Genomic DNA, 27,485 nt, shown 5'->3' with positions numbered 1-27,485 from the left:
CAGTATGGTGAACATGTTCATCGGTTGCTTTTCATTCAAGTACGCAAGTCACGCAATGTCTGTTCAATAACTTTTTATTTTCAATATACATTTCATTTGAAAAATAGAATTTCTAAAGTACTTACTCTAAAAAGTCACCAAAAAAATAAACAGTTAATGAAAAGCCCGCCCCCCCAAATACAGCTTGTGAGTTCTTGTATTTATGCCCATTCAAATGTATTGATTTTTATTGTATTTGTTTTGGCTAACAACAAACAAACAATCAAACAAACAAAAACACACGTGGACTATAAATATAAAATATAATCATATTGTTACTTTGGCTGATGGACTAACATGCATGATTAAAAGTAAGCTTTAAAATAGTCACGCTTACAATGTGCCTCCCAAATTACAGTAAAAAAAAAAAGATAGTGTTTCATTATTTGTTTAGATTTTTTTATGTGATTATTTTTGGGAATATTATGATCACAAATTAGCAAATACATTGCTAGAATCCTCAGACACAGAAGAAACAAAATAAAAAGAAACAAAAAAAAGAAAAGAAACAAAAAAATCAGTGCTTGACAGATATCTTTACTTTTAACGGGATATTTGGGGAGAATTTTGGATTCAGTTTCCAGACCTCATGCTAACTAGCATAATGTCATAAAAGCTCAATTATTCCCAGAAATATATGAGGGGATTTTCTTAATTTGAAACTGTATTACATATTCCTATTCTTAAAAGTACTTAAAAAAAATCAAGAAAAGGAAAAATATTTGAGTTAAAAATGTCAACTCCGATTTGTTATTGACTTTGTAGGACATGAATAATGGACGTTATAAGCCACTTGAAAGGTCATCAAATTTTTTTCAACATGAAATTGCCCATAGCTGAGAAGAATCCAATGTACGAAAGTTACCAACACACACACACACGCACACCCCAAAAAACAGTTTCGATTTAATTTAGTACGAAAAACAAATCAAAAACTGTGTTTTGTTCATTGTTAATTGCCCATTAATAGCTATTTAATCACATAAGCACACCTTTTCAGCAAATCCCCCACGATCAATCCACACTTGTTCGTCTGAAACAAGAGGTAGACTATAAAAATGTACATTTCCTGCTACAGGAAAATGTTATAATATATAAGCGATTCCTGTCCGCCCCCCTTTTTTTTCACATATTATAAAAGTATAGATGATATAAAATGAAGCAGGGAGGGAAAGACAGAGCTGCAGTTGCATAGAAGAAGTAGTAGAGTTAGCTCACATGTTCTGATTTGTAGTAGAAGAAGATGGTGGGGAGGGTCTCAGATCTGGATGCCACCCCCACCACCACCACTAGCGCTTGGCGGGCCTACAGAGACGTTTCGGATCCTCGGCTGGACCAGTAGAATGGGTTGCCGTCGTCCGGGTCCATGTCTATTCTAATCTGAGGCACCGGCTTCAGCGGACTCATCTCGGGGCTGAAAACACGTCAACAGCCAAGACGTTTAGAATTATATGTGTATTTGATTAATATTGAGTTTAGCAAGAATCAAATAGATTAATCCATATGTTTTTATCAATCTCAACATGCCGTCAACTGAGGTCAAAGTGCCTTCGGACTCACATTGCGAATGTAATGTCAGTTTCAGTGGAAGCTAATGCTAGCTTAGTAATGCTAGCGCTGCTATTTTGTCAAAGCTGTTTGAAGGCCTGCGGCGAGGTCGTTTGAGCACAAAGCAATTTTTCTTCAGAGGGACGGGATTAGGTTTTGGCAGGGTTGCAGTGTCATCGTAGTGTTACATCATAACGCTCTCCGACATTTTTGGACAAAACGGCAAAGCTCTGCACGCTTTTCATTTGGAGCAATTATTTAAAAAGAAATACTAAAACTATATTGATTTGATATAATTAGGAAAATGATTCAACAAAAGACTATTGAACTTTAAAAGCTAAATACAACTGAACTGGACTTGACAAATGTGTTGTCTGTGCCCATCGAAATAAGTTTTCTGTGTGTGTGTGTACACTTTTCCGTGTGTTCCATGTTATGCAAATGATGACAATATTGTGTTTGGGCGTCTAACCTGGACAAGCAGTTGGCCCGGTAGTAGCGAAGCTGCTCAGCACGACGTGTGTCGCTCAAGAAACGACGCTGACTTCTCTTCTGTCGAGGAGACACATGATTGGATGTCAAATAAGAATCAAAAAAATGTATAGAAACGAGAATGATCAAGAACAAAAATAGATATTAGTCATTGTAGAGTAACTTTTGGCATAGAAAATGAACAGATGTGTGAAGAAAAAGTACACATCGCTGAAAACAAGCGTGTTAGTGCAGTGAAAAGAAAACAGACTTGCAAGCGGATATTGGAGCAGAAGAAGTGAAACAAAAACAAGGTTGGAAACATCTGTTAGTGTCAAACAGCGCTAAATCCAAATGTTCATGCAAGGAGAGGAGCAAGAAGATGAAGATGAAGCAGGAAGTGGTTTGCATGCGCCGCCGTCGCCGCCGCCTCCCGGTCGTCTACTCACTGTCTGAGGGCTGACCACCTAAAAACGGTTCCTGCTCCATCATGTCCATGGGAATTTTAATGCTGGGAACATTCTCATTGTAAGGATAGTCAGACTGTTGGAAAAACCACACACGCAAAGTCCTCAAGATCTGATCTTCAACCCCCAAACCGCAAGTGTACCATTTTGAATTCAAATGGTTCATTTTTGGAATTTCTAATCCCACAGAAAGACATTTCTGCACGTACGTCATCGGCGTCGCTATCTTCTCCGATTTGCTTCTTCTCATCCTCCTTCTTCTTCTTGTCCTTCTCGGGGATGACGTCATCGAGGAAGCTGAGGTCATGCTGGGAGAACATGTAGTCCATGGCCTTCCTCACAGCCACCAGCGCCAGGATCTAAACAGGGGCGGAGAGCGTGACAAACGTACCCTTCAAAGACCAACAGGTGCATGTTTCTGCTGAAACCCGTGTGCAGTCCTGTCAAAAAATTAGGAACACATTGTCTTTGTTGTTCCATGATAAAATACACATCTACATGACTTGGACTCTTTTGCTATTTTGGGCTTCCCTTCTTAAGTGCACGTTTCTGCAGGCACCTGTGAAAATGTGTGTGTGTGTGTGTGTGTGTGTGTGTGTGGGTTCTCTGGACTCTTTCACACTCTCCCATGAACACACCATCTCATAAATATACACAGAGTGCAGCGTGACTTGGATTTTCATTGTTTTGAGACTTCCCAATCACAAGATTCCCACCATTTCCAAAAATTCCATTTCAGTTGGTACGAGTCTCACCATGACGGGGAAAATGATGGCGGCCACGGTGGACTTGAGGATCCAAAGCAGGGCCAAGCAGAGTGCCTGGATGAAGGTGAACAAGTGTACCTTCCTTAGCGGCACGTGCCGCAGGTAAATCAGGTCGGGCTGGTGTTTGGCCGGCATCAGCAGCAGTTTCAGACGGTCCATGAACTGCAGGCAGGAAATGTTATAACTGAGGCAGGATGATTTAAATGATGACATCATTATGGAATGAAAAGTCTACCTGAACTCCATTGAGCGAGGCCACTCCCATGTACAGGAAGACGCCGTACAGCACCGGCATGGGGATAAACTAATGGAGATATCAATACCATGATGCTTGGAAAAATATATCGCTCGATGTTATTGTAGATATGAGTAAAAAAAAAAAATTGGACTACATACCTTTAAAATGGGAGCCATGAAAACCGACAGTCCGGTAAGGATGAACACAGCGACGCCGGTGACCCTCTGCTCCCTGCAATCATATACACAGCAGATCTATAAAATAATCCGTGATAATAAAATCGTCATCGACTTGACCCATCTTCACGCGGCTGGTCTGCCATACTCTTGTTTTTTCAGTGAGGTTCGAAACGCACCTGACTCCTAAGAACTTGGGCTGTTCCCCAGGCGCCGACGTTTCCGTTTCCATCTTCAAGCTGTCGATGTGAGCGATGGAGATGACGGTGGCCGCCACGTACCACGGCAGGCCCATGAAGGAGCACACCACCATCAGCACGGCCACCCAGAACAGATCCAGATGGTAGCCCGCACCTTTCTGGAATACGGAAAAATCAAGTGAGCCTCAAAAATAAGAACGATGTCAACACTATAACATCGTTAAAATGATTCCACGTTATTTTTCTTTTCCTGTTAGCTTCATTTGAACGGAAAAAGCCAGAGCACTACTTGCATTGCGAGAGAACATTTGAAGTGTTCCCTCACTGGCGTGAAACATGTCTCACTGGCATGAGAGGAATGACAAACACATTTAGCAGGCGTGCGAAGTTTGACGGCGGAGAACGTGAGCAACTCACTCACCTTGAGCTTGTGCTCCTTCCTGTTAACGATCACCGCTGTGATCTGCTGGTCCATGAAGATCAGGATGGTGACCAGCAGGGCGGGCACGGATGAGGCCAGGTACACCCACCAAGGGTTGCCCCCGAACGGCGGCACAAACCAACCTCGGTGGGGACTCGTCGGCTAAAGGAGGAGGGCGATTTGAAGATCTCGGCCAAACACGAACAAAACCCGCTACGCTCGTTCGTACTCACCTTAAATTCAGTCGGCACGATGAGTTTAGGAGTGTCCACGCCGACCATGGCGTCCACGCCGCAGAAGATGAGGATGGTCAGGATGATGGCAAAGTCGCTGATGAGTTTCCTGACCTGAGCGGCCAACGAAACGCACGGTGAAGACCCGAAAGCGTACCAGGGAGACTTTGTGGCGGACTCACGGTGGTGGGGAAGAAGGGGCTGGTCTTGAACTTTTTCAGGGCCATGGAGCAGGTGTACGTGCCGAAGAAGAGGATGATGGACATCAGTGCGGTGTCGGGGACAAAGTCGCACGCTTTGCCCACCAGCTCGCCGTTGTACTTCAAGCAGTCGCTCCGACTCAGAGACGACCACGTGGCGTTCTCGGGCTGCACGCGGTTCAGACAGAACCTTTAGTGGTTCCGGTCCGTGTACCGTATTTATGCATCACCCAAGGTATAGGTGTCAGACCAGATGGGGAAAAAAAAACCTACCAGATCGGTGTTGTTCCAGAACCAGATGGATGTGCCTTCTAAAGGGTCGCCTGTGAAGTCCGAGTTGTTTTCTGCACCAGTATAAAAAAAAAAACGCTTGATGATGTCCGCATAGAGACTGAAGAAGGACGGCTCGCTCCCTCACCGAGGACGGTGGGCGCCATGCAGAGGCAGTCGTACTGCGTGACATGTTCCGCCCGGAAATCAGAGTTGATTGGGTAATGGTGCGCCAGCTTGATCATCTTCTTGAAGGCGTCGTAGATGAAGATGAAGCTGATAAGGGCCGAGAAGCCTTCCTCTGTGAAGCGCGTGAAGTACTTGACCAGGTAGCTGGCGTCCGTGGCCACCAGCAGCAGGCACAGGAACGCCGACCACAGGCCGATCCACAGGCGGAACTCCAGGTAGTTGAATTCGTTGTCCCTGGTTTTTGGCGGCGCAAGAATCAAATCGCATATGAGGTAAGTAAAAAGTTGGAGTGAGAATAAAGTTGTATTATTATTATCATTGTGAAATTTGTGGAATGTTATGAGGAAAAAGAAGTGACACTGACTTGCTGAAATTGAAGAGGAGACGTTCAAAGACGAGGACAGGTCCCGTGCTGCTGAGGATGGTGAGCGGCTGGCCGGCCAGCAGGCAGAAGACACCGCCCGCTATAGCCGTGCCCAGGAAGCTCTCCAGAACTCCCTGAAATCAACACCGACACCACCCAAAATCAGTAATGGGAAGGAACCAAGTAGACATTTCTGCTATTATTTTTCTGTCCATCGTCTATTTTGTTTCATTGAATTTTTTTTATTTCCAAAGTTGTGTGCCACTCTGACCTGCATGTTCTCCGTGGCGTCGCCGAGTAGTCCGCCAAAAGTGATGGCGTTGGTGACGGTGCCCAGGTAGATGAACAAGATGGCAGACAAGGCCTGGATGTGGAAGGCGTCGGTGATGTCGCTGAGGAAGAAAGGTACTTTTCTTTTGATGTCCAGCAACAGGCCGCCGCAAAACCTGAAAGACATCAAATGTATGAATTAGGACTTTTTTTGAAGGAACTGTTTGTGGTGATGTCTCACCTTCCCGTTTTCTCCAGCTCCTCGCCCGTGGCGTGCCCGCCGTCTCCGTGGCCGCCGTCGTGAGGCGCGTCGCCGTTCATCTGAGCATCTGCACCCGCGTACATGTTTTTCCTGAAATACACGCTTTGAGTTAAAGTTGGGATAATAATATATAAATATATTATTACAGATAGTATGAAAATAAAGTCCGTTTAGTACGCTGAAAAGTTTCTGAAAACAAAGTCACATTATTCCGAGAAATCGTCCTCATTGTTTACGTAGAGGGCTGTGACTCTCAAGCCACGTGAATTCCGCCTAGCAACAAGTAGACATTTAAAAGGACCTTTTGTCTGAGGAGGGCAGCGTTTTGGGAGGTTCAATCCGGATGGCGGGATCCCACTCGCCGGGAGGCAGCACGATCACCTCATCCAAGAACTCGTCGATGCCGGCCAGCAGGTCCTGTCGGTCCTTGGCCTTGTATGCGATGTCGTGGAATACCTGCACGTGACATAATGATGGCTACCTCAGTTGCTGTGTAAAAATTGGTGGTTAAATGCACCAAAACAAAAACTTTTTTGCAATAAAACACAAAACCTGCACGTTATTTTCATTGATGTTTTTATAGAACCTTCTAAATTGCAGTAATATTTGATTTTTTCAAATGTTTTTTTTCTTTCTTTCAGTAAATCCCACCTCGTCCGACATGAGGGTAGCGATGGCTCGTCCGATCTCGTGGTAGGACTTGGCTTTACCTTTGGGCCCGAGCAGAACAAATAAAAATCTGCAAACGTAGACGATACAAATGATTACATTTTGTCTTTGAAAAAAAACAAAGATTTTTGATAAATCTTGTTTCGAATCTAATACTGTTTTTTTTTTCCCTCAATCAGCGGCGTACCTGGTGGGAACGGGAACTTCCGTCAAGGCGCCGAGCATGACGGCCTGCTGCAAACGCACAAAAGCCACAAAGGGCGCGTCCAGGAAGTCCACCTCGCCCACCAGCACATTAGAAGCCTCTGCGTCTCTGGGTAACTTCTTCATGAACTTGTTCCGCAGCTAGAAAACAAAAAAAAACAAAAATATCATTTCAATTAAATTTTCCCAATAAGTGAAAATATTCTGTTTATTTTGAGGTTCTGCCAGTATCTAACTACACCTGTAGCAACAAGCAATGGTGTGTTTATTATTTATTCGTAGCAACTGTTTTAAATTATAATACTGAGGGATGATATGGCACGGAGTTATCTTACAATAACGTCATTGAGGTCATAAATACTTCACCATGGCCATGTGTCTTCTCCGTAGTGTGAATAGCAATAAATGAAAGTAGTAGCAGACGTACTGCTGTCAAAGTATGCTATCACATGTGCTATTACTTATTCATTTATTTTATTATATTTGCCTTCAATGAACATTTATAACTTTATAATAAACAAGTGTAATGGTGAAAAGAGAGTACAATAAGTTCAAGGTCGAAGAACAGGTTGATTGTAGCAGCGGAGTACAGAATAGTTGAACAAAACTATAAGGACAAAGACAATGTTATCAGTGCTGTTGTTATCATGCTAATTATGTAAGTTTATCTTCAAAACCTGAATTTGTTTGACCTCTAAAGTGATTTTCACAACACCATACAGCTAATCAGATGTATTCAATGTATTCATATACTTTATATTCAGTCGATGAACCTCCACCAGGGCCAAACAACGCTTGGATGTACCTGCACTTTGTAGATATCACACCACCTCAGTTTGTCTCATGATGTTAGCATACCAACTGTTAGCATGTTAGCAATTTATGCATTCTAATTAGTCATTTTTAATCATATCCGAGACCAGTGCATGGTCTGCGTGATCTGCGCTTGGCGTGACAGCGAGGATCCGGGTGTTTGTAGTTTCGTAGACATGCTCATGAGGGCATATTTAAAAAAAAAAAAAAAGTCATGTAGTTTTGGGGTTTGGCATGTTGTGGATGTGAAAAGGGTGCTCGATCTGCACGTGCCTGCTCTAGCCCTGTCAAAAATATAAAATAACCATACATTCACACTCACCTGGTCTTTCTCGGGCTTGTCAGAGATGTCATTGAGGCTGCTGGAGGTCAGGTTCCGGTGGGTGGTGGTGGGACTATCTGTTCAAAAGACACGTGGACCGTCAGAAGTCCACCTGATATAACATCCATCAGGGAGAAGGAGGAGGAGGAAAGGAGGGACAGGGGATCAAATATGAAAAACAAAACAGCCTTAAAAAAAAAAAAACATCATGGAAAAACCAGCAAACCACCACCAAGACTTCATGCAGACCTGACAATTTACTCATTAGGACAGTTGGTGTGGTCTAGAAATGTCTGGGAATTGATTGGAATTATTGGAATTGATAACATGAAAGGGATGTTAACACATTTAAAATCTTTAGATCTTCACACTACATTGGCCGAGCAAGATTTGTAATTGGTAATACAGTACAGGCAATCATCTTTCAATTGCAGGCTAATTTAGCCGCTAGCTTAGTGTCGCTACTAGCCAAAACAAACATGAAATGAGCTTCACAATGTTGTTACATCTGATTCACTCGCTGCTCTTCAGCGGAGCAGTAGGAGATTGACACCATGTTGACTTTAAGCTTTTCCGCTGGCCTCCACATACTGTCATTGCACTCATCATCTGTGTCACCGCGGCATTGTGGGTAATCACGCCTTTGTCAGCGTGATGCAGCCTTGGGGGGGAATTCCTCACGGATCCTGATTGGTGACTGTTGAGAAGCTAGGATGAACCCATAGAAGGGTTATTGACGCAGTCCAACTAGTCAGCATGCTACGGGTGTTAAAATATATCATATTTTCTAATTTTATTTAAATTTAGTACACCAAATGAAATTTAATACAAAACATTTTGTCGACCTCCGCCAAGGTCAAATGATCCTAAAAGAGTCGGACACACACCCTAAACTAAGTAGCTAACAAAAATTTGAGTCCTAGTATTGACAAATAAACAACCAAATATCAGCCATCAAGCAATATAATTATCAACTAACATATAGCTAAACAATTAAGCAGATAGATCACTAACAAACAATGAACCAATTAACCAAAAGTACCTAATTAAAAAAACTAATCAACACATGACAACCAACCGACAAACCAAATCTGTAACTAACTGACAACTAACTAACAATCAGCCACCCGTACAAAATTACTAGCTAGCTATATAAATGGATATGAAACTAACGAATACTGACAATAAATAAATGATTACATATCCACTGATTTAATTGGAAAAGTAACTACAAAATACTGACAACCAACTAACCAATCAACAAACTAATAGCCATGAGTTAACCAGATATCAAACAAAAACGTTTACTCGCTACCGTAGTGCTAAAAGGCTGCAGTAAAAACAAACTATCAACAACAAAAATAACAAACTATCCAACCACTAATTAACATACCACTTAATTAACCGATGTGTACCAACTAGCTAACTAACTTACTACCTAACGTTAATGAAAACATAGCCTGACCCTTTGACACTTGGTGGAGGTAATCTGAGTCTCATTGAGTTTGGCTGAATTGTCCAGTGAGTGCAAATTAGCCCTCATGTCTTCTTAATTCCACAGGATGCAATGGCCTGGTGATAAAACCGGAGCTCAAAATGGAGTGATCCGGCTTGTGCTTGTGGTGTCAGCGAGGTGGACTTACTGAGCCAATCCATGCTGATGCTCCTTTGACTCTGCAAGTCCTCCATTGAGATGCCGCTCGACAGGCACGTCACGGAGGTCTCCAGAGGACTACGGGCTTCATTTAGTATGTTGTGTGTTTGTTTTAGTAGCAGGTTAGTGATCCGGTCCAACAGAGGTGACAGAAGAAAGAGACAGGGAAGGGAGTAGCCACACACCCAGAAAGTGAAAGGTGAGCCAACCCATACAAAAGTAGCTGATGAGTTGAACCCAAATCAAGTCAATAAGATGCAACAGCGGAACCTCCAAACTCTCAGCTCCAAAACAGTTTTTGTTGAATTAAAACTGAGAGTTTTTTTTGTTTTTAATGGAATGCATTTTACCAACTAACTAACTGACTAACTACCTGACTAACTAATTGACTAACTAACAATCAAACAAACAAACAAACAAACAAACAAACAAACAAACAAACAAACAAACAAACAAACTGACTGACTAATGCACTCACTCATTCACCAACCAACTAACCAACTAACCAACCAACCAACTAACTAACTAACTAACTAACTAACTAACTAACTAACTAACTAACCAATCACCCACTCACTAACCAACTACCCAACCAACCAACCAACTAACTAACTAACTAACTAACTAACTAACTAACTAACTAACTAACTAACTAACTAACTAACTAACTAACTAACTAACTAACAAAAACAATTAGTCTTGACAAACTAACAAATTAATTGACTAACCAACAAGTAACAATTACAAAAAAAATAATAATAAAAATAGCAATTTATTTATGATTTGAATCTAAATCCTAGAAATTGATTACTGTATTTCTTCAAATAAATATAATGATTGTTTTTTCTTCCCAATTATTTTGATTGTAATTTTTGTCCTGCTGGAGGTGGCTGAGAGGTTCCACTGCAAGTTATTATGATGACACCATACACATCCAGTGCAAGCCTTTGGAACGAAGCACTTTTAGTTTTGAAGGAAGTTATCAGCCAAATGTCGTCATAACGGCGACTAGATAAGAAGCCAGGGCCCATCCTTGGAAATAGAGCCATAAATGATTGTAATAAAACAGTGCTTACTTTCCAGAGACTTGACAGCTGCTCATAGATTCAACGACACGGTTATTTAGATTGGCACAGGCGCAGGCACTGTCACTTTTCACCGTCCAACAAAATTCAGAAAGTGACGAGTTATATTTATTTGGTGGAGAAAATAAAGATGATATTTGAGGGGAAAAGTCATAGCTGTATTCTATATATACAAGAACAATATTGTAAAATATAGAAATCATAATAATAATAATAATTTGAGAAATTTATTTCACATATTTATCAAAGGAGTTGAAGTTTGCAGTGTTTCGGCCTGTCGGCATCATATTTAGCATCCTTCCTGAAACTAGTAAATAAAGCAACCCAGAAAAATAGAAACAACTGTCTGCATGATGCAGTGGAGTTGCCGTTCCAATGCAAAACATGAGCCCCAGAATCAACATTTCCCGAGGGTTGACTGAATAGAGAGTCGGAAATATCGGTGAAAAAAGTGACAGGCTGTCCTGCCTACTAGAGGCAAACTACAACATTCCAAAGTTGACGAGTTAAAAATGAACACATTAAAAGCTACTCAGCATGTGCAGTGAGAAAAAACTGCAGTGGTACCTTGACGTGCAAGGGAGACAGTGAACTTAAGTAACAAGTAAGCTAACTTGGTAAACTTTAAATTAACTTAGTGAATCAGCAACTGTCAAACTAAACATAAAACAAAGAGAATTACATGTTTTTTATCCCATTGTCCATGTAACCTTCACTAGCTTAATGCTAACGCAGAATACAAAGACGTGTTAGCAAAATGAGCATCGATGTCATAAAACATGAAATCATGTTTTGATTGGTATCACTAATCTTTAAAGCGCAATACTGTCGAGTGCTAGTTTTGTTTTTAAATTAAAAACATTTTCAACAAAATTTTGTCAATATTTTGGGGGCAGGCTGAAACATCATTTTCATACATTTGGATAGGAAACGATCTGATTTGATTTAAGTCGTGAGTCACGGCACCACTGTATCAAGATGAACTCAACTGTGGAAGGAGTTCATCTCTCAGGTTTGAAAATAAAGTATGAGACAAATGTTAAAAATTAGTTTTTTTAAATGTGCAATTACTAGGACTGAGCAAAGCTTTAAGGTGCCTTGTTAGTCATTGCACACAATGTGTACTGTAAATATGGTGATCCTGAGTGGCTTTTAAATAACGTGAAGAGGACCCCGGTGGAGACTGCAGCAGACTGGCACGAGTGATTTTACCGTTCTCCTGGTTGGAAAAGAGCCTACTTGCGCTGGAGACCGTCTTGCCGATGTCGGCCAGCGAGCGCAGGTTGGACTTCTTGGTCTGGTGCCGATGCTTGCGGAGCAGCGTGTACATCACCTTGTCCTTCAGCTCAGCCTTCAGTTGGCCGCTCTCCACCTGGTTGTCCGTGATCAGCTCTGGAATAACACGGTTATTTGATCATTTAGAAAAAAAATCATGTTATACGAGGTTGTCATTCTGCGAGAAGAGCTGTAATTTCCGAGAATGCATTTGTGGTTGTAATTTTAGGTTTTTTTTAAGGTATTATTTCGCACAATTTAATGCTGATTGAAATGAGTTGTAATACCGTTTAATGTTTTCACAACAAACACAAACTGCAAGTTGTTAATTGCGATTATTGTGCAGTTATTTTGTGCAATAAGCATTTGTGACATGATGCATCAATCAAAATATGTATGCTATTTTGAAACAACGCTGACAGACACGAGAGGAGCCTCAGTCACAGGCAAGTGCGGTTAATGGGCTCAAAGCAAGAGGCCCACTGCAGTGCGCTCAATTACTTCACATTCATCACTGCTCGTGGTAACGCTTCCTCCTTTCTTGCTTTCTCGTGCAAGTTTGGGATCTGGCGTGAGAGGACGTCATCTTCCCGTCAAAGTCTGGACTGGACCTTTTCTGGCCTCGAAAACAAAAACCCTGTGCCAGATCTTGCCATTTATTTTGCCTGTTTTGTTTTGTCAGGTTATATAAGGTTGCTACAATACACTGAATTGTTTTGTTTCGTATTTAAAAAGACTTTTAAATGTACGTGTGCATACGTTGGTTTGTAGGCGTGGCTGACGTGGTGAGCGTCGAGCACTCACCGACCACCTGAGGTAAGGTGGACGCTTCCATGTCCAGCATGATGGTGCCTTTCTCGATGCAGGTGCGCAGCTCAAATAAGCTGTGCAGGGACAAGGTGGCCACGTGAGGTTTGCTCCAGCGCTCGCCGCCTTTCTCCACCTTTTCCTCAAACTTGATCCACCTGCAGACGTAACAATCTCAATTGTTCATCTCCTTTTTGGATGACCGAACGCTTTTGTCCTATTACCCCCACCCCCCCTCCCCTCCCAGGTTTCTCCAGGCCACACATAGCCGCGTTGTATTAGCTCCACATTGGCCTTGAGTTACAAGTTGCATGTGGAGCCCAGCCAGTCAGCAACTTGCCAACAGTCCACACATCTTTTGTGGATCCTTGCAGGGGTGAGCTTGATCCCCCCCTGCAGAAATTTGTGCAGTAAGAAAAGTAACCAAAACAAAGTTTCGCAAAATAAGACAAATTGAATTTCTGAGATTTTTACAACTTCTTTGCACTTTTTGCACTACAACCAAATGAAAAAATTGTCATAAAAACTTCATCTATACTTGGTCTCCCAAGGTCATTCTCACCTGGGACCACCCAGAAACCGCCATCCCCGACGTTACCTGGCCGTCTCCTTCCACTCCATCTCCTGGCCATCCACCGACAGCAGTTCATCCAGCTCGGTGAAGAGCTGCGGAGGCGGCGGGCCGTCATCGTCCTCCCCGAGGATGAAACGGATCCTCTCGGCGGCTGGTGAGACTGCGGAGACGGGAAAGATACTCCGTGTCAAAGGGCGGCGGGGGGCCTCTGAATCGGCCTCGGGGGGAGGCGGCAGCGTAGGTATGATCACCATGGCCACCTCCTCCACCTTCTCCTCGGCGGCGTCCTTTTTCTCATCCTGGTTGTTATTATTATTGGACATTTTTTTTTTTTTTTTAAGAAATGAAGCCACCCCACCCGTTTACCCCGAGGTTTGATTCTTCAGGTGCGAGTCACAAGCAGAGCACTCATGAGAGACCCTGGAAGTGACAGAGCCTCTCAGCTGCTTTGTGAAACAGGTAGGAGGGGGAAGGGGGGAGTTTTTGTAGCTGTTGCGCGTCAGTGCCAGCGTACCCCCCTCGCCGTCGGCCATTGGCTTGGCCGCCTGCCCCCGGGAGCCCCTCAGTGACAATTAGGAAAGGCTTCCCAAACTGGCCCATTCTTCAGGCCCAGCTTTGGCTTCCTTTCCTCCTCCCTGCTCGATCTCATTTGAATATTCAGCAAAGGGACGAGGTGAAAACTCATCGGGGTCGTATGTGAATAATGTTTTTTCATGAAGTCGATAGGCGTCAGTAAACACTCGCACGAAAGTCACGATAAAAGTCAAATGACAACTACATCAAAGTCACTGAAACCTCCTTTGGAGCTCGTGAGTGTAATCCAAAATTAGCCGGGTGCTTGTCTTGACAGGGAGCTTGATGATTGGTTGGGAACTGAGAACAACTTGTCCTCATAAACGTAAATTATGCAAGTATTCCAAAAGTTCATTTGTGAAGCTAAATAGACTTTTTTTTAAATTTGCTGATACAATGCAACTTTGCAGACATTTATTCAGCAAATCAGTGTACTGCACTTATTCTTTTTTTTGCGCTCCCTAAGTCTCCTTAAAATCCATGTAAAGTGAAAATAAATATGTTTGACAGAGCAGTGGCAAAGGTGTTGTTGAAAATATTGCCAAATTTGAGTGATTTAAAAAAAATCCCAAGTATATTGAAAAAGAGGCTTCAAAAATGTTCATTTTCATTTCCTCTGCTCTGCTCTCAATCATCCGACGGCTGGACTATATCCCACCGGGGCTTTTCCGCATTGCTACAACGGGGCGCTCTAAAGTGAGCACGCCAGCGCAAAGCCCCTCTCCATATTATTTTTTTGATATGATATTATTATATATATCTCCACATGTTTTTTTATAGTGGCTAATGTAATGTTTGATTAGACTACTTTGGGTCTGATTCCAAATTCACGGGGAGCCCTCATAGACATCCATGAGAAAATGAGGCAGCAAAAAGGTTACTGTCCCATTCTAGCAGTTGCTAAGAGCGGGCTGGGGGAGGGGGGGCAAAGTAGGGGGTGAGGAGGGTGAGATCCAGGGCAGGGTGAAAGCAAAGAGGGGTGAGAGCGCAAGCACCGAGAGGCGGAGGGGATAGAAATGAAAATCCCAACGCTCAAACGCAATTTCAAAGGCGTGTGTGCGCTCTCGCCGAGAGCCACTGAGCGCACACAAAGAGCACTTTGTCCCGGGCAGCGAGGCATCATGGGATACGAGATGCGGGGAGAATGGCCCCGCCGATGCAGAGCTTTAGCCAAAAGGTCCCGCTCGCTCCTGACATGCATCCTACACAAACGATTGGCCCAATTTCCGCCGACTGTTTGGCAAAACCAAAACTGGCCATCGGAAAAATTGACACTGTCCACTTCGAATAGCGCTCCCACATTTGTTCCTGTCAAGCACGTGGGAAACGCTAATAGGCAGCAATGATTAATCGAGTTACTATTCGACTCCCAAAAAGGTCAAAGTAAAATATTTCTCGAAGCTTCCCAGAGTCATAATACCCACGTCGATAAGAGACAAGCCAAGAATACAAAAACAAAGTTTGTAAAATTTCGTGATGGGAAAGGCAACATTTCTCAGTGATGTATAATATTTTGAGGAAAAAGCGAAAACATCAACCTACAAACCGATCTATCTATTCATCTGTAAGCACTGCATGTCCTTTCAACGAGACTGATAAACGATATGAGGTGAAATATGTGACCCGTACGACCGGTACGCAATGCGGTCTGACGTTTGTTGACTGTTAACATTTCCTCGCGCTGTTGGCATAAAAACAAAAATCAGCGTCACAGCCACCATCTTGTTCTTCGAAAGATGAGTGAACATGCGCGTTCTCATATTACCACAAAATCAATCAATGAATTATTTAATATAAGAAAAATACACATGCACACTATATATATATATATATATATATATATATATATATATATATATATATATATATATATATATATATATATATATATATATATATATATGATTATGATAATCAATGATTATGAGAAAATGTGAATGAACACGCCACTTATTAATCAAAAGGCGAAAAAAATGGCGCAAAGCCTTCTTTTTTAAATTATCGGCCTTCGTGGAAGCAAATCAGTCCCAAATAAATCAACGCACCAAAGTCAGTGTCCGAAAACAGATGGGTCGCCTGTAATCTATTGTGTGATTAGATTTTTGTCCTAAAGAAAATCCCCGAACACACTCACAAACGCACGAAGAGACATGTCCACATTTTCAAATCCAGCTGTCGCACCAATCAGAACCCGTTCGCTCGGCCTCGAACGAGCACTTGAGTGACAACGCAATCACAAAAGCGGATCTCATGCTAAATATTGGCCACATCCTGATCAAACAAATATTAAGAAGACGTAAATTTTGTCATTTGATTCTTTTTTTTTTTTAACTCATTGGCCGATTAATCGGTATTGGAATTCTAATCTTCCAGATATAGAAACTGGTGTGGAAAAAAAATCCATATCAGTTGCGTAGATAGACAATATAAATGATAACAGAGTAATATTTTCCACTTTTAACTTGATCCAAGAGACCCTCCTCCAAACATCCCGAGTGCGCCCGAGGACAGAGACGGAGCAACACGTGCAGCTGCAAACACAGCACGCAAAAAGGGCAGAGGTGGCAGGCCAAGGGCGAGATCACCCCGCCGCCTCTCCCCCCGGGAGATCTGAACGGCCATTACTGCGAGCGCTCTGTCAACTCATCGGTGAGAGACACAAAAAGTGGAGTCAGCAAGGCCGGCGCGAGACGGACGCGAGGCTTGATGTGTTTTGACGCGGTCGGGAACTCACTGAGGGGCTTGAGGATGCTGTTGCCGACCTCGTCGTTGGTCTCGTTGTCGGAGGCGTTTTCCGACGGCCGCTCCTTCTTGTCCTTGTTGCCGGGCGTTCGCCGACGGTGGCGTCGGCGGCGGCGGTAGCTCTTGGGGACTCGCACGCCAATGTAAATGGTGTGGTGACCTAAAGGCAGAGAGCCGAAACCAGGTCAAAGAAATGACAGTTGCAGAAAAAGTGTCAATTGTAATTTCCATCAAAATGATATAAAAAAAAATTATATAGTTATAATACAATTGTTATATTTTAAAAGAGTTTTAAATTTATTAGAAAAACACTGGAATATTGAATTTAATGATACTATATTTGTAATTTTACCCCAAAAATTGATGAGATTTTAAATTACAGGAGCCAAATTTTAATTTTAAAATAATTGTTTCTTTTACAAAAATAAAGTAGTAATTGAAGATGAAAAGGTAGCAATGAGAGGAATTTCGAAAAAGTTTCATTATTACAGCAAAAATATTATCATTTTTAAAAAATGATGTAACTTAACTGAGTAAAGGTCGTAATATGCATTGTTTTAATTTTACAAAAGACATCTGTAATATCAGAAGAAAAGTGAGTTTACGAGAATAGAATTTTAAACTTTTGAATTTTAGCAGCATTGTAACATCATGAGAAAAAGTGACGTCATGGAAAAAGACCACCAGTAATAACATTGGAATTTTCCAGGAATAAAGTTACAGTTCAACAGGAGCCAATTTATCTTCAGGGAATAAAGAAAGTACAGTTATCAGTTTATGGTCTTCCACAAATACCAAGAGGAAATAAATAGTAGTAAAACAAGGTCCAAACATAACCTTGAGCTGAGTCCAACGAGGACTCTTCTCACGTGGCTCCCGACCAACGCGAGGGAGCCGAGCGTGGGCTCTGAGAGGTTACGGTACACTGTCAGTGCAAATATTTGGACTGAAAAAGAAATAGCACGTAATAGTGAATCTGGGCTAAATAGCGGCCCGGCGCGCCGGCACCGGCACGGTCGGCGACAATCGGGACCATTTTTAAGCGGTCACGTTCACGCTCATTAAAGCCCAAAATACAAATGTGTTTTCTCAAAGCACACCACTTAAGTGGACTTGAATGCCAACATGCCAACCAATAATATTTACTACAAATGGAGCAGACAGCGTTTGATTCTTGGCGGTATTTGGGCATATACATTTTGTGCCGAGCCAAGGCTTGACTTGACTTGACTTGGCTTGAGTGCATTCAGCCTGCCAACCCATAATATTTACAACCAATGGAGCAGATAGGTTGAATCGGTTCACGCTTGGCACTCAGTCAGAGATAACTAGCGACATCTGATTGGACTTTAACACCATCAAAACAAAAGGCTCTCTCTTTCAAAACTGCCTTTCGGAGCCACGTGTGGAAGTGTCGGACATCCACCAAAAAAAAAAAAAACAACAAAAAAAAACAATGGTGGTCTTTTTCACACAAACACATTCATTATTCACTCTGACAACAATGCATTGTTTTCCAGAGTGCTTTGTCGAAATACAACAAGGGTTCGATCATCCTTTTTCTATGCCATTTTTTTTGGACAGCAAGACTACTTTAGTTTGTAATGTCGTGCGAGTTTCCCTGGAAAGCGTCTGATGTTTCAAGGCGTTATTTCCAGCCAGCACGGCCCGCACTCGAGCAGCTGACCGTGAGGCTTTGCGTTCAACAAAAATGGCATCTCGCTCTTGTTTAAGGGACAACACTCTGACACTAGATCAATATAAGTCCCGCTTGCATAATGCACAGACCCGCTCTTCTAAAGAACACCTATCATGGAAAAAAAAATAAAAATAAACACTGCTGACTCAGCACAAATGTGCTGTTGGGATCAGAATTGATATTTTGATTTGATTGGTGTTGAGTCTAATCTGTTGTTTGGGATGTTGGAACGAAGCAAGAGTTTCTCTCTAAATTGCCATGATTTTTTTTTTTTTGTCAGGGTCCGGGAGGTTTTTCTCTTTTCCACAAGGGGCAGCAGTGAGCAGAGTGGCGGAGGACCCACAGGTGTGATTGATCTCCACAGGTATGGCTGATCAGGCTCGTTTGGGGAAGGCTTTTAAGGAGCATGCTCCCAGCGATTCATTCCTTGAGTGTCTACCTATGTGATCTACTCTACGGCTGTTCCTCTAGCGATTATCCAAGTCAACACGACTCGTCTACGCTGAGTCTCCGGTCTACCTGTTCGATCTTCGCCTTGTTTTCCACGAACTCTGACTCTTTGTTGTTCCCTTCCAGCTCTTGGATCCCCCGCCACGGACCTCCGACCGGCTCCACTCTGCTCAGACTGAACCTTTCACGCTCCATGACATTTTTTGGGAGGTTTTTACTAGGTGTGCTACCTGTACCTGGTCTTGGGCCAGATTTTGGTACATTTTTGGTATGTTATGTCTTGACACATTGTGTGAATGTGTCAAAGGGGAGAGAGTGAGTGTAAATGAGTATGTAGAATCGATTTGTAAATTGTGATTCAATGTTTTTTCAAATGTACCTGTTTTTGAAGCGTCAACAGGGCATGTAAGAATTCAACATACTGATGGAAGGATCACAAACACATCTCAGACCAGTTGTCCAGTTTTATGGTTCCAGGTTTGACCCGGATGCAAAGGCCGAGATCCGGCTCACCCCAACTGTCTGGCTGAAAGTCCTGAGGAGAAAGTGGACCCAGCCTGGGTGGACTAGACCCTATAATGTGATGGAGCACACCTCTCATGCCATCCGACTGGCCGGCAAAGGAGACACGTGGTATCACCTATCCCGGTGTGCCCCTTGTTGGCCAGGTAGTCCGTCTGCTTTATTGTCTGATTACTATAGTAATTGAGAGCCGTGATTTAGATTGACGTGCCGCCTATCAGATGATCCAATATTCCCGTGTTCATAATGCAGTTTGTTAGTTTGTCCTTGCCTTTTGGTTGACCTCTGAGGTCAAAAGGGGGACTGAAAAAGGAGCAACAGCAATGTCTAAATATTCTTAATTTTTCTAATACACATAAGGCACAGCTCATTAATGTCATGACAGATACAATCTTGCAAATAAAGAACCAATTATTACTCCACATTGTTTTCCTTGCTCAACGACGGCCATCTTGAACAAAATGCAACAATCTCAATCTTTTCTTTTTTTGCTTTTGCTTGTCAGTCAAAATGGCATTTGATAGAGTAATAAAAAAAAAAACTATTCAAATCATTTTTTTTATCAGTAGGAGGGGGTTAGGGTATTGGCCGGCTCATGAATAGCAAAAATCCACATAAAAGACAAAAATGCTGCTCAACATTCAAAATGTTTTGTACAAAAAGATAAAAGCTAGCGCGAAGGTGGCGAAAGAGTAAGTCAGCGCGTCGGAAAGGAAGATTTGCACCACGCCACAGCTGCTTTGTGCGACTACTTCCTCTTCTTTCTCTCATTTGGAGAGCTGAATGAAAACCAAGCACTGGCCCCGGCAGAGAGGTTTGTTTAGCCCGCTAGATTTCTGAGCAGAGGCAACGGCGAGCGCCCGTCACCCGCGGCAACCGAACTAGCTCGGGGACGATATTGGCAGGTAGCACCCCTCGAACACGGATTGCATGCTAATTATGTGGGCAGCACTGTAAATCGTGCTTGTTTACTGGATACTGAATATATTGGTTTTTGTTCGTTTTCAATTTTAGCAAATAACATTTCAGATGGACCTGAGAAATGTTTTCTAAAAAGTTAGAACACAGCAGTGGACAAATCCATAACTTTCTATATGGCTTTTCATTTATAAATTGATTGAAATGGATAATTCTCGTGTCATTATCATATTTTTAGCTCAACTTTATTCCTCTTGTAATTTTTGCTTCCCTTTCTCACACCTTTTATGGAGCAATTAACTGAACTTGAACTGTATCTTATCTTCACAGCAACAAGACATGATCTCATTATCCCTGGCTGGCACATTTGAATGAAAGAACATCAAAATGTTTGAATTCCAAGCAAAGGTCAGCGCTGCAGTATTTATCTCAAACTTCCACACTGTGACACAACATTCCGATATTCCCCCGAGCGGGAATTCTACTTAATCGAGGTTCTGATGAGATAAAATAGGCCTCCAAAGCTGCTCCGCCAAGGCTCATCACATCAGAAATGTCACGCTGCCTTTTTGTTTTAACTAATATCAGATGAACTTGCAACTCAGTGGAGATGATTTTTCCAGCAGATGATCCTGACCCACACAGGAAGTGTGACTGGGTTCAAGCTGGGGTGACAGCTGCCAAAACTCCACTGTGACCGTGTTGTGAGAACCATCTGCGGAACCGTACGTGTCACTCTTTTCATATTTCACTTTCTTGGGATTTACGATACGACCAACATTGAAAGTACATGTGTGGTGGTAATAAACCACCAGGTGTAGCTAAAGAAGTGACCTACTAGCGTACTTCTATGGCAAAAGGAAATCCCATCTGTTAGTCATACAGCTTAGCTTAGTTTAGCTAAATCATTGGCGAGTATTGTCTTGAGGATTGTCGAGCCAAAAATGTGATGTCAAATGGCTTTAAAACATCTTAAAAATAGAATAAAAAGTTCTATTTTTCATATACATCTGAAAACATTTATGATTGTGACAAATGTATTTTACATTGTTTCCCTCTTCAGAGCCGAGTAGCATTAGCATCATTGTTAGCCACACTCGGTTACCGGCAAAAGGTTTTTGTGAACACCTATAGCTTGAAACTGTTCCGAATTCCCCTCAACGGTTCAATCCGAAGAAAAACAACCTAATAAGCACCTGGTAATGAAAAACTAAAACTGCCCAGTGACTTGAAGGACCCCATTTTTACCATTTTATTTTCAATATTAAACCTGTTACACACCACTGATGATACATCATATGTCACCATATTTTGATCATCTTGTGGATTAGCGGGGTAAAGAAACGACAGCTCACATTTGGGGGAAAAAAGGCGACCATACCTTCCACCTCCTCCTGGTCGCAGATGTGCTTGACGAGGGACGCCCCGCGGTCCAGCACGGCCTCGTCCTCCATCCTGTAGTAGTAAAAAAGGAAGAAAGACTGCTCACACCGCTCCTCCAGCGACAGCATGGAGCCATAGCGTCTGGGCTCGTTCACCTGCAGCAGGTTGAGGCTGGGGCTAGGGCTCAGTCGAGCGCTACTGGTGGCGCTCATGACGCCCTACCCACCCAACCCCAACGCTGCCCCCCCAATTCAGGGGACTTAAAAAAAACTCAAAAATGAAGAATGTGTGTCTCCCTTGAACGAGGGCAAAGTGCGTAGCCGGTCAGTGCGCCAACGTGTTGTGTAGTGGAGTTAATCTGGTGAGTGGGAGGTGAAGACAAGGACAGGAAGTGTCTGCTAATTGGGTTAACTCATGCCTTAATGTAAACAAAACAGACATTTGAACTTGTCGCAATGATTCTATCATTTATTACGATGAACCACAGGGATGCGTACCAGAGCCACAAGGGATTGGTGGAAAGTTGACGTATAGAGAAAGCTAATTTCATTAATTAGCATTTTTAAATTTGACGTATCACAAAGAAAAGTGTAGTCCTACATATTTGAATGATAAAAAAACACCTTAGACCATTCCTGGGTGACATGCGTACACTCTTGTCCGACAACGAGGCGCTCTAATGCAGCCACGCAAGCGGACTCTTCGAAAGGAAGATGTGTAGCTAGCTAGCTAGCTATCTAACGGCCAGTTACAATTGCATCAAACCGCTAAAGCGGACAACGATGTTAAATTTCTTAAATAATGCGGGGGGGGGGGCTCGTTCCCGAGCTGAAGTATGTCACCAGGCACAATTTTAGCCACGATGATTTAGATGAAAACGATTTAGAAAATTCAAGTCATGTGACTCTAGTGCCCCATCAAAACAGAGCAGTTGATAATTAGTGTATACACCCCCCCCCCACACACACGCAACCATCGTATAAAACCTCTCCATATGCTCGGTAATGCCCATCCTCTCCTTCCTCCGCCTCTTCCTGTTGCTCGCCCCTCCTCCAAGGCACAAACAAGTGGGGCATCACGTCGGTCTACTCATCCGCCCTTACAGGATTACGCCGGCTTTGCTTAAACGACAACCGAGTCGTAACACCCACGACGACACACGCTTCCCTCAGTTAATTAATACCAGCAATGCAGGCCTTAACTTGTGGTATATACCATGAGACAAATATGAAGACCTACTGGTCTCTACTCATGATGGATACGCTGTTCATGATCCATGTGTTCTCTTGTTGGTTGCCCTTCATGGTAGCGTGGAACAAGTCAAAAATCTACTGATGGAAGACATCTATGTGGATTTCCCAATAGTGGGCAGCCCAGGTTGTCGCTACCACCGTTGCCATCTGTTGATCAAATTGGGGTACAACAAGACAACCTGGGCTCAAACTTAACTCCTCAGTCCACACAGAGAAAACATGAGACGTTATATTATGCTGCATTTTTATATAATCCTCTACTGGGAGCAGACTAGGCTACTTTAGCTTTTTATATGATATGTAATAAGGCAGTTTGGCTTCTTTCTTCCGTTGTAATCGCTTCACTTTACAATTTAATTATCTATTATCTTCTGTACTTATATGTCCTCTCCAACAGCGGCTCTCAAACTGGAGTCTGAAGACCCCAAAGGGTCTACGAGCCATAGAGTGGTATTCGTGAGAACAATTTTCAACACATTATTATTATTATTAATTATTTTTAAATAGAGTTAGGAAGTGTCTCTCTCACAATAGATGAAAAATTGTAGCCCCTGTCCAGCTTTTAAGTATATATATGACTACTCAAAGAAGCTTATGTTAGTTTTGCTTCTGATACACCACTAAAACTATAAACCTGGTTGGCTGTAATCTTTACTCAATCACACACAATCGCTTTCCATGTCTTCTAAAAACTCTTTGCTGTGATTTCATCACAGGGGGTGGGGGGAGGGGAGGGAAAGCAATAAATCAACAGAAGGTTTCATAATTCCAAAAACGATCGAATGGAAATAACGTGCCGTTTTAGAACGTCAGACTTGTGTGAGCAGCTGTGCAGGAAATAACTATTATGAAAGACATTCCAGCAGAAAGTAATAAGTGTCCACGGATTTTCCGCGGCTCTGTACTAGAAAGGAGTGTATTGACGATCGATCGGGGGTATTACTTTGCACTCTAGGCTCGCTATCTGTCGCCTTGGCGAGATAGTCTATCTGTCAGGCTGCTCCAGGGCCCAAACAAAGTCAAGTAGCCCGCATTGTGTGTCCTCCATGTCTAAGCGCGCCTTGGAAACACCAAGAAGCCCTGAAGGCGTCTTACACTATGCGGCGTCTGCGAGACGTTATGGAAGCATACACGCGTGCCTAGCGTGTCGCACGCCACCCCATGCGGCCGCGTTAAGAGCGTGTGTATGTGTGTGTGGACAAAGTTCACCAGAAAGATCACTGATTGGCTGTGCTCGTGTCGACGATAGCCTGCAGGAATTGAAACGTGGTAGCTCAGTTTACCTGATCAGGTGGGCGGCTGACCCACTCGACCCCCATACGAGCAGACTGGCTAAATTTCTCTTAAAGTTCTCTTATGTAACGTTTCGCTTTTGTGTTCTATTAAGTGCTATTATGTCACGCCGCTTTACGTTGAATTGCGCCAACATTCAAATGTGTGTTGTGTTTCAAGCACAAATTTACCCAGGTAATTACATGGCTGCAACTTGTATTCACGTTAAACTTTAACACGTTTACACTTCAACTCACCTCCGAGGGACCAGCTCCCGCTAACAATGATTTCCCCATCCCAAAACATTCATTCATCCCTCACAAACTACACTGACTTCCAAGATTGTCGGAGCTCACTTACTTCTTGCTCATCTTGTCGGCCAGTGTCCGGTTATTTTAGTGAGGAATGCGGCGAGTAGGACCCAGGCTGATGTTCGAACCTGAAGTGAGACAAACACAGAGTCAGAGTTCAACTTTAGCTACATCATAGATAGCATCCTCGATATTGTTCGCTTTTGAGCTACTAATCTAAATTGTTATGGTTGTAGATTATAGATAGAGCTGTTCCTAATAAACTGGCTTGCAATTTGGCTGCATCCCAAAATCTGTTGCCTGTAAAACCAGAATAAGGTTCCACTTTGATTGACAGCGATGATGCTTGAGTCAGTCGTGACAATTAACAATTAAAAAGTACTCAAAAGACGTCAAACCTCAAATTTTGCAAATATTTCATTGATGAAATTATTTGAAATATTTTGCAAATTTACAAATGATAAAATGTAAGTCATTTTGGTGGAAAACAATAAAGGTTAAACTATTTTCAAAAACATTTATTTGGCAAATTTACAAATGAAAACTCATTCAAGTGAACAAATAATAAAGGCAAGACTATTTGAAAAATGTCCCCAAATTCTCAAATAAAACATTTTTGTTCTTTTTTTTTCATGAAATAATGACTTAGGAGATGAACGACAGCGCGACCCAGCTGCTGACCCCTCTGTTGTGTGTCAATGACTTACCGCAGGGAGTTGATCTTTGCCTCCTTCGCTCTCCGTGCGCGTCTGGCAGTCTCGGTCCCACCGTGGCCGTGAAGGTGAACAAGTGATCGTCGGGAAGGAGCGCCGCTCCAGTTTGTAAGTGACGCTCGGCCGGCCACCGGTCCAGGCCACTCCTCCTCCTTCTCGTGCAGCTGGGGGAGGATGAGGAAGAGGAGAAGGCGCACACCGTTGCTCCTCCATCATCATCATCATCATGCACTCCAAGAGAAAAATATATTAAAGGTTAATGATACAATTTTGAAAAAAATTCACTGCCGACCAGTTCAGGGTATGTATACCTTTCCTCTTGCCCACAGTTAAGTGGGATAGGCTTGAGCTTACTCTCAAACCCGAATGAGGATAATATAAAATAAATAAATAAAATACATAATTACAATTAAAAGTGCAGTTGACTGGTAACCAGTCCAGGGTGCACCCCGTCACGTCATTACAAGTGTTATTGCTGTAAAGAAAGGGAAAAAAAAGTACATTTGAAAAGGAATACAATTAAGTAATGTTTTTACTGTAATACCAATTTTACTATTTTTCTATTGTCAATGTTGACATATTTGTTCAGTATTAATAGTGTATCAAAGCATTCCATCTAGTACTTCCAATTGCAATCTCTGCAAGGCACTTTCTTTTGTTTCAGTTTACAGCGCCATCTGCCGGTGTACAGTTGTGGGAGACTACAGCATGCATCTTCAACGTATAATTACTATTACAGCTTCATAATTTCCATTTTTTAGATTTCTGGGTTGGTTTTAAAGGCTAATCTACTCATACACAAAGCAAAGAATAAAAATTTAACCATGTCACATGCATACAAATGCAAAGTCTGTTTTAAGTACAACATTTACTATCAATAGTACATTTTATCATCTGATCATGTGCCTGGGCAGAAAATTGTACTAATGGTTAGCATATATGCCTCTTTTTTTTTTGTCTCAAATCTCAGCTGCAGCTTCTCTTCCCACTATTCGTAACCCTGGCATTGAAAAAAGGTGCATGTTATAATCTAAATAGAAATACAAAAAAAAAAAAATCTAATAATGCAAATGTGTGTTGTTTATATGTGCAATGGCAAACAAAAGTCAGCTAGGATTGGCTTCTCCTCCCACGACACTGAAAGCTGTGGTAAACTGAGTAAAATGTTGATCTTGATCTGTAATGACTTATGACAAATTTGAAGCTTCATTTTCCCATAACTAGTTATGTTGTTAAAAAAATATGATTTCTCACAATTTTGTGAGCAGTGGGGGCGTGAACGATGAACCGCGATAAAGGGCTTCACTATACTAAGTTTATCAGGTTTTAATTGGTTTTGTTCATACGCCAAAGAAACCTTACTCGGTATGAGCATTTGGCAAAAGTGCTTCTCATCACTTTTGCATTTTCCACCAGTACAAATGTAATGTTTTTATTCACAACACATAATATTGTATATTATAACATCGGCATGACATACAAGTCAGACAAATTAGCATTGGCGGGGGATCATCCCACATACATAAGTGTGTAACGCAAAACAGATGCAGCGCCATGCAGGACATTTGGGAAGAGGAGCAGAAGACAGACAATAACATTCAGGGATGAACGCATTCAAAGTTTACCGTGACGGCTTTATTTTCAATACCTTTTCAAAGGTCTTCAATATTATCGACGCGGTGTCTCCTAAAAGAGAGGGCCTTGAGGGGAATGTCCGTCGGCTTTGTTTTGGGGAATGTCTGTTTACGTTACATTTGGACAGCTGACTGTGCTGGCTTTCGCCACGCTCCGAGGAAATTGTTCCCATAAACAGCATTCTAGTTTCCCTGAAATATCTAATATTGACATAGTGAGACGCAAAATGTGAAAAAGTATACGCTGTCGCGGCGGGCGGGGAAATGCCCGCGAGAGTCGCCGAGGTTAACGTTGCCCCCCCCCCCCCCCCCCCCCATATAAAAAAATGATTTTCTCAACGGATTTACACGATTCACGAAAAATACTTTCGACGGAAAAAAACACGGAGATCCGCGGATGCGCGGAAAATTCTCATCCCTGAAAAACTGCGTCTGTAGTGTCTCCTAGAAAGTTTTAAACTTCAACCCGCCGGGACCTTAATTGCCAATTTAACAAT

The 27,485-nt window shown here is 42.4% G+C and overlaps 1 protein-coding gene and 1 long non-coding RNA gene across 7 annotated transcripts; one reads left to right on the top strand and one right to left on the bottom strand.

The window, feature by feature from the left end:
- Nucleotides 1-56: 56 nt before the first annotated feature.
- Nucleotides 57-27,246, bottom strand: slc4a4a (solute carrier family 4 member 4a). 6 transcript variants are annotated; one of them, XM_049763049.2, is made up of 29 exons: nt 27,003-27,244; nt 25,349-25,585; nt 24,691-24,769; nt 21,804-21,877; nt 16,826-16,993; nt 13,543-13,678; nt 12,942-13,102; nt 12,075-12,254; nt 9,767-9,862; nt 8,124-8,200; nt 6,972-7,129; nt 6,767-6,854; nt 6,417-6,571; nt 6,095-6,205; nt 5,855-6,029; nt 5,584-5,717; nt 5,179-5,453; nt 5,034-5,104; nt 4,743-4,928; nt 4,561-4,674; nt 4,328-4,489; nt 3,886-4,064; nt 3,689-3,761; nt 3,528-3,596; nt 3,281-3,454; nt 2,735-2,884; nt 2,508-2,601; nt 2,060-2,139; nt 57-1,453 (listed from the first exon to the last, which is right to left on the bottom strand). In XM_049763049.2, the coding sequence occupies exons 3-28, from the start codon at nt 24,699-24,701 to the stop codon at nt 2,096-2,098; spliced, it is 3,315 nt and encodes a 1,104-aa protein (XP_049619006.1). In that variant the 5' UTR covers nt 24,702-24,769; nt 25,349-25,585; nt 27,003-27,244; the 3' UTR covers nt 57-1,453; nt 2,060-2,095. The 6 variants fall into 6 exon arrangements, with proteins under 6 accessions (XP_049619006.1, XP_049619004.1, XP_049619008.1 ...); XM_049763047.2 differs by lacking the exon at nt 2,508-2,601 and having other exon boundaries at nt 27,003-27,246; XM_049763051.2 differs by lacking the exon at nt 9,767-9,862 and having other exon boundaries at nt 12,102-12,254; nt 27,003-27,243.
- On the top strand, nt 18,455-21,377 carry LOC125994241 (uncharacterized). Its single transcript, XR_007490550.2, has 3 exons — nt 18,455-19,650; nt 20,753-20,830; nt 21,049-21,377. It is a non-coding gene; the product is annotated as an uncharacterized lncRNA (long non-coding RNA).
- Nucleotides 27,247-27,485: the final 239 nt, after the last annotated feature.

This window comes from Syngnathus scovelli, chromosome 3 (genome assembly GCF_024217435.2).
Source record: "Syngnathus scovelli strain Florida chromosome 3, RoL_Ssco_1.2, whole genome shotgun sequence".
Taxonomy (NCBI): domain Eukaryota; kingdom Metazoa; phylum Chordata; class Actinopteri; order Syngnathiformes; family Syngnathidae; genus Syngnathus; species Syngnathus scovelli.
The sequence above is the reverse complement of the archived record's forward strand: the minus strand, read 5'-3'. Positions and strand labels throughout refer to the sequence as shown.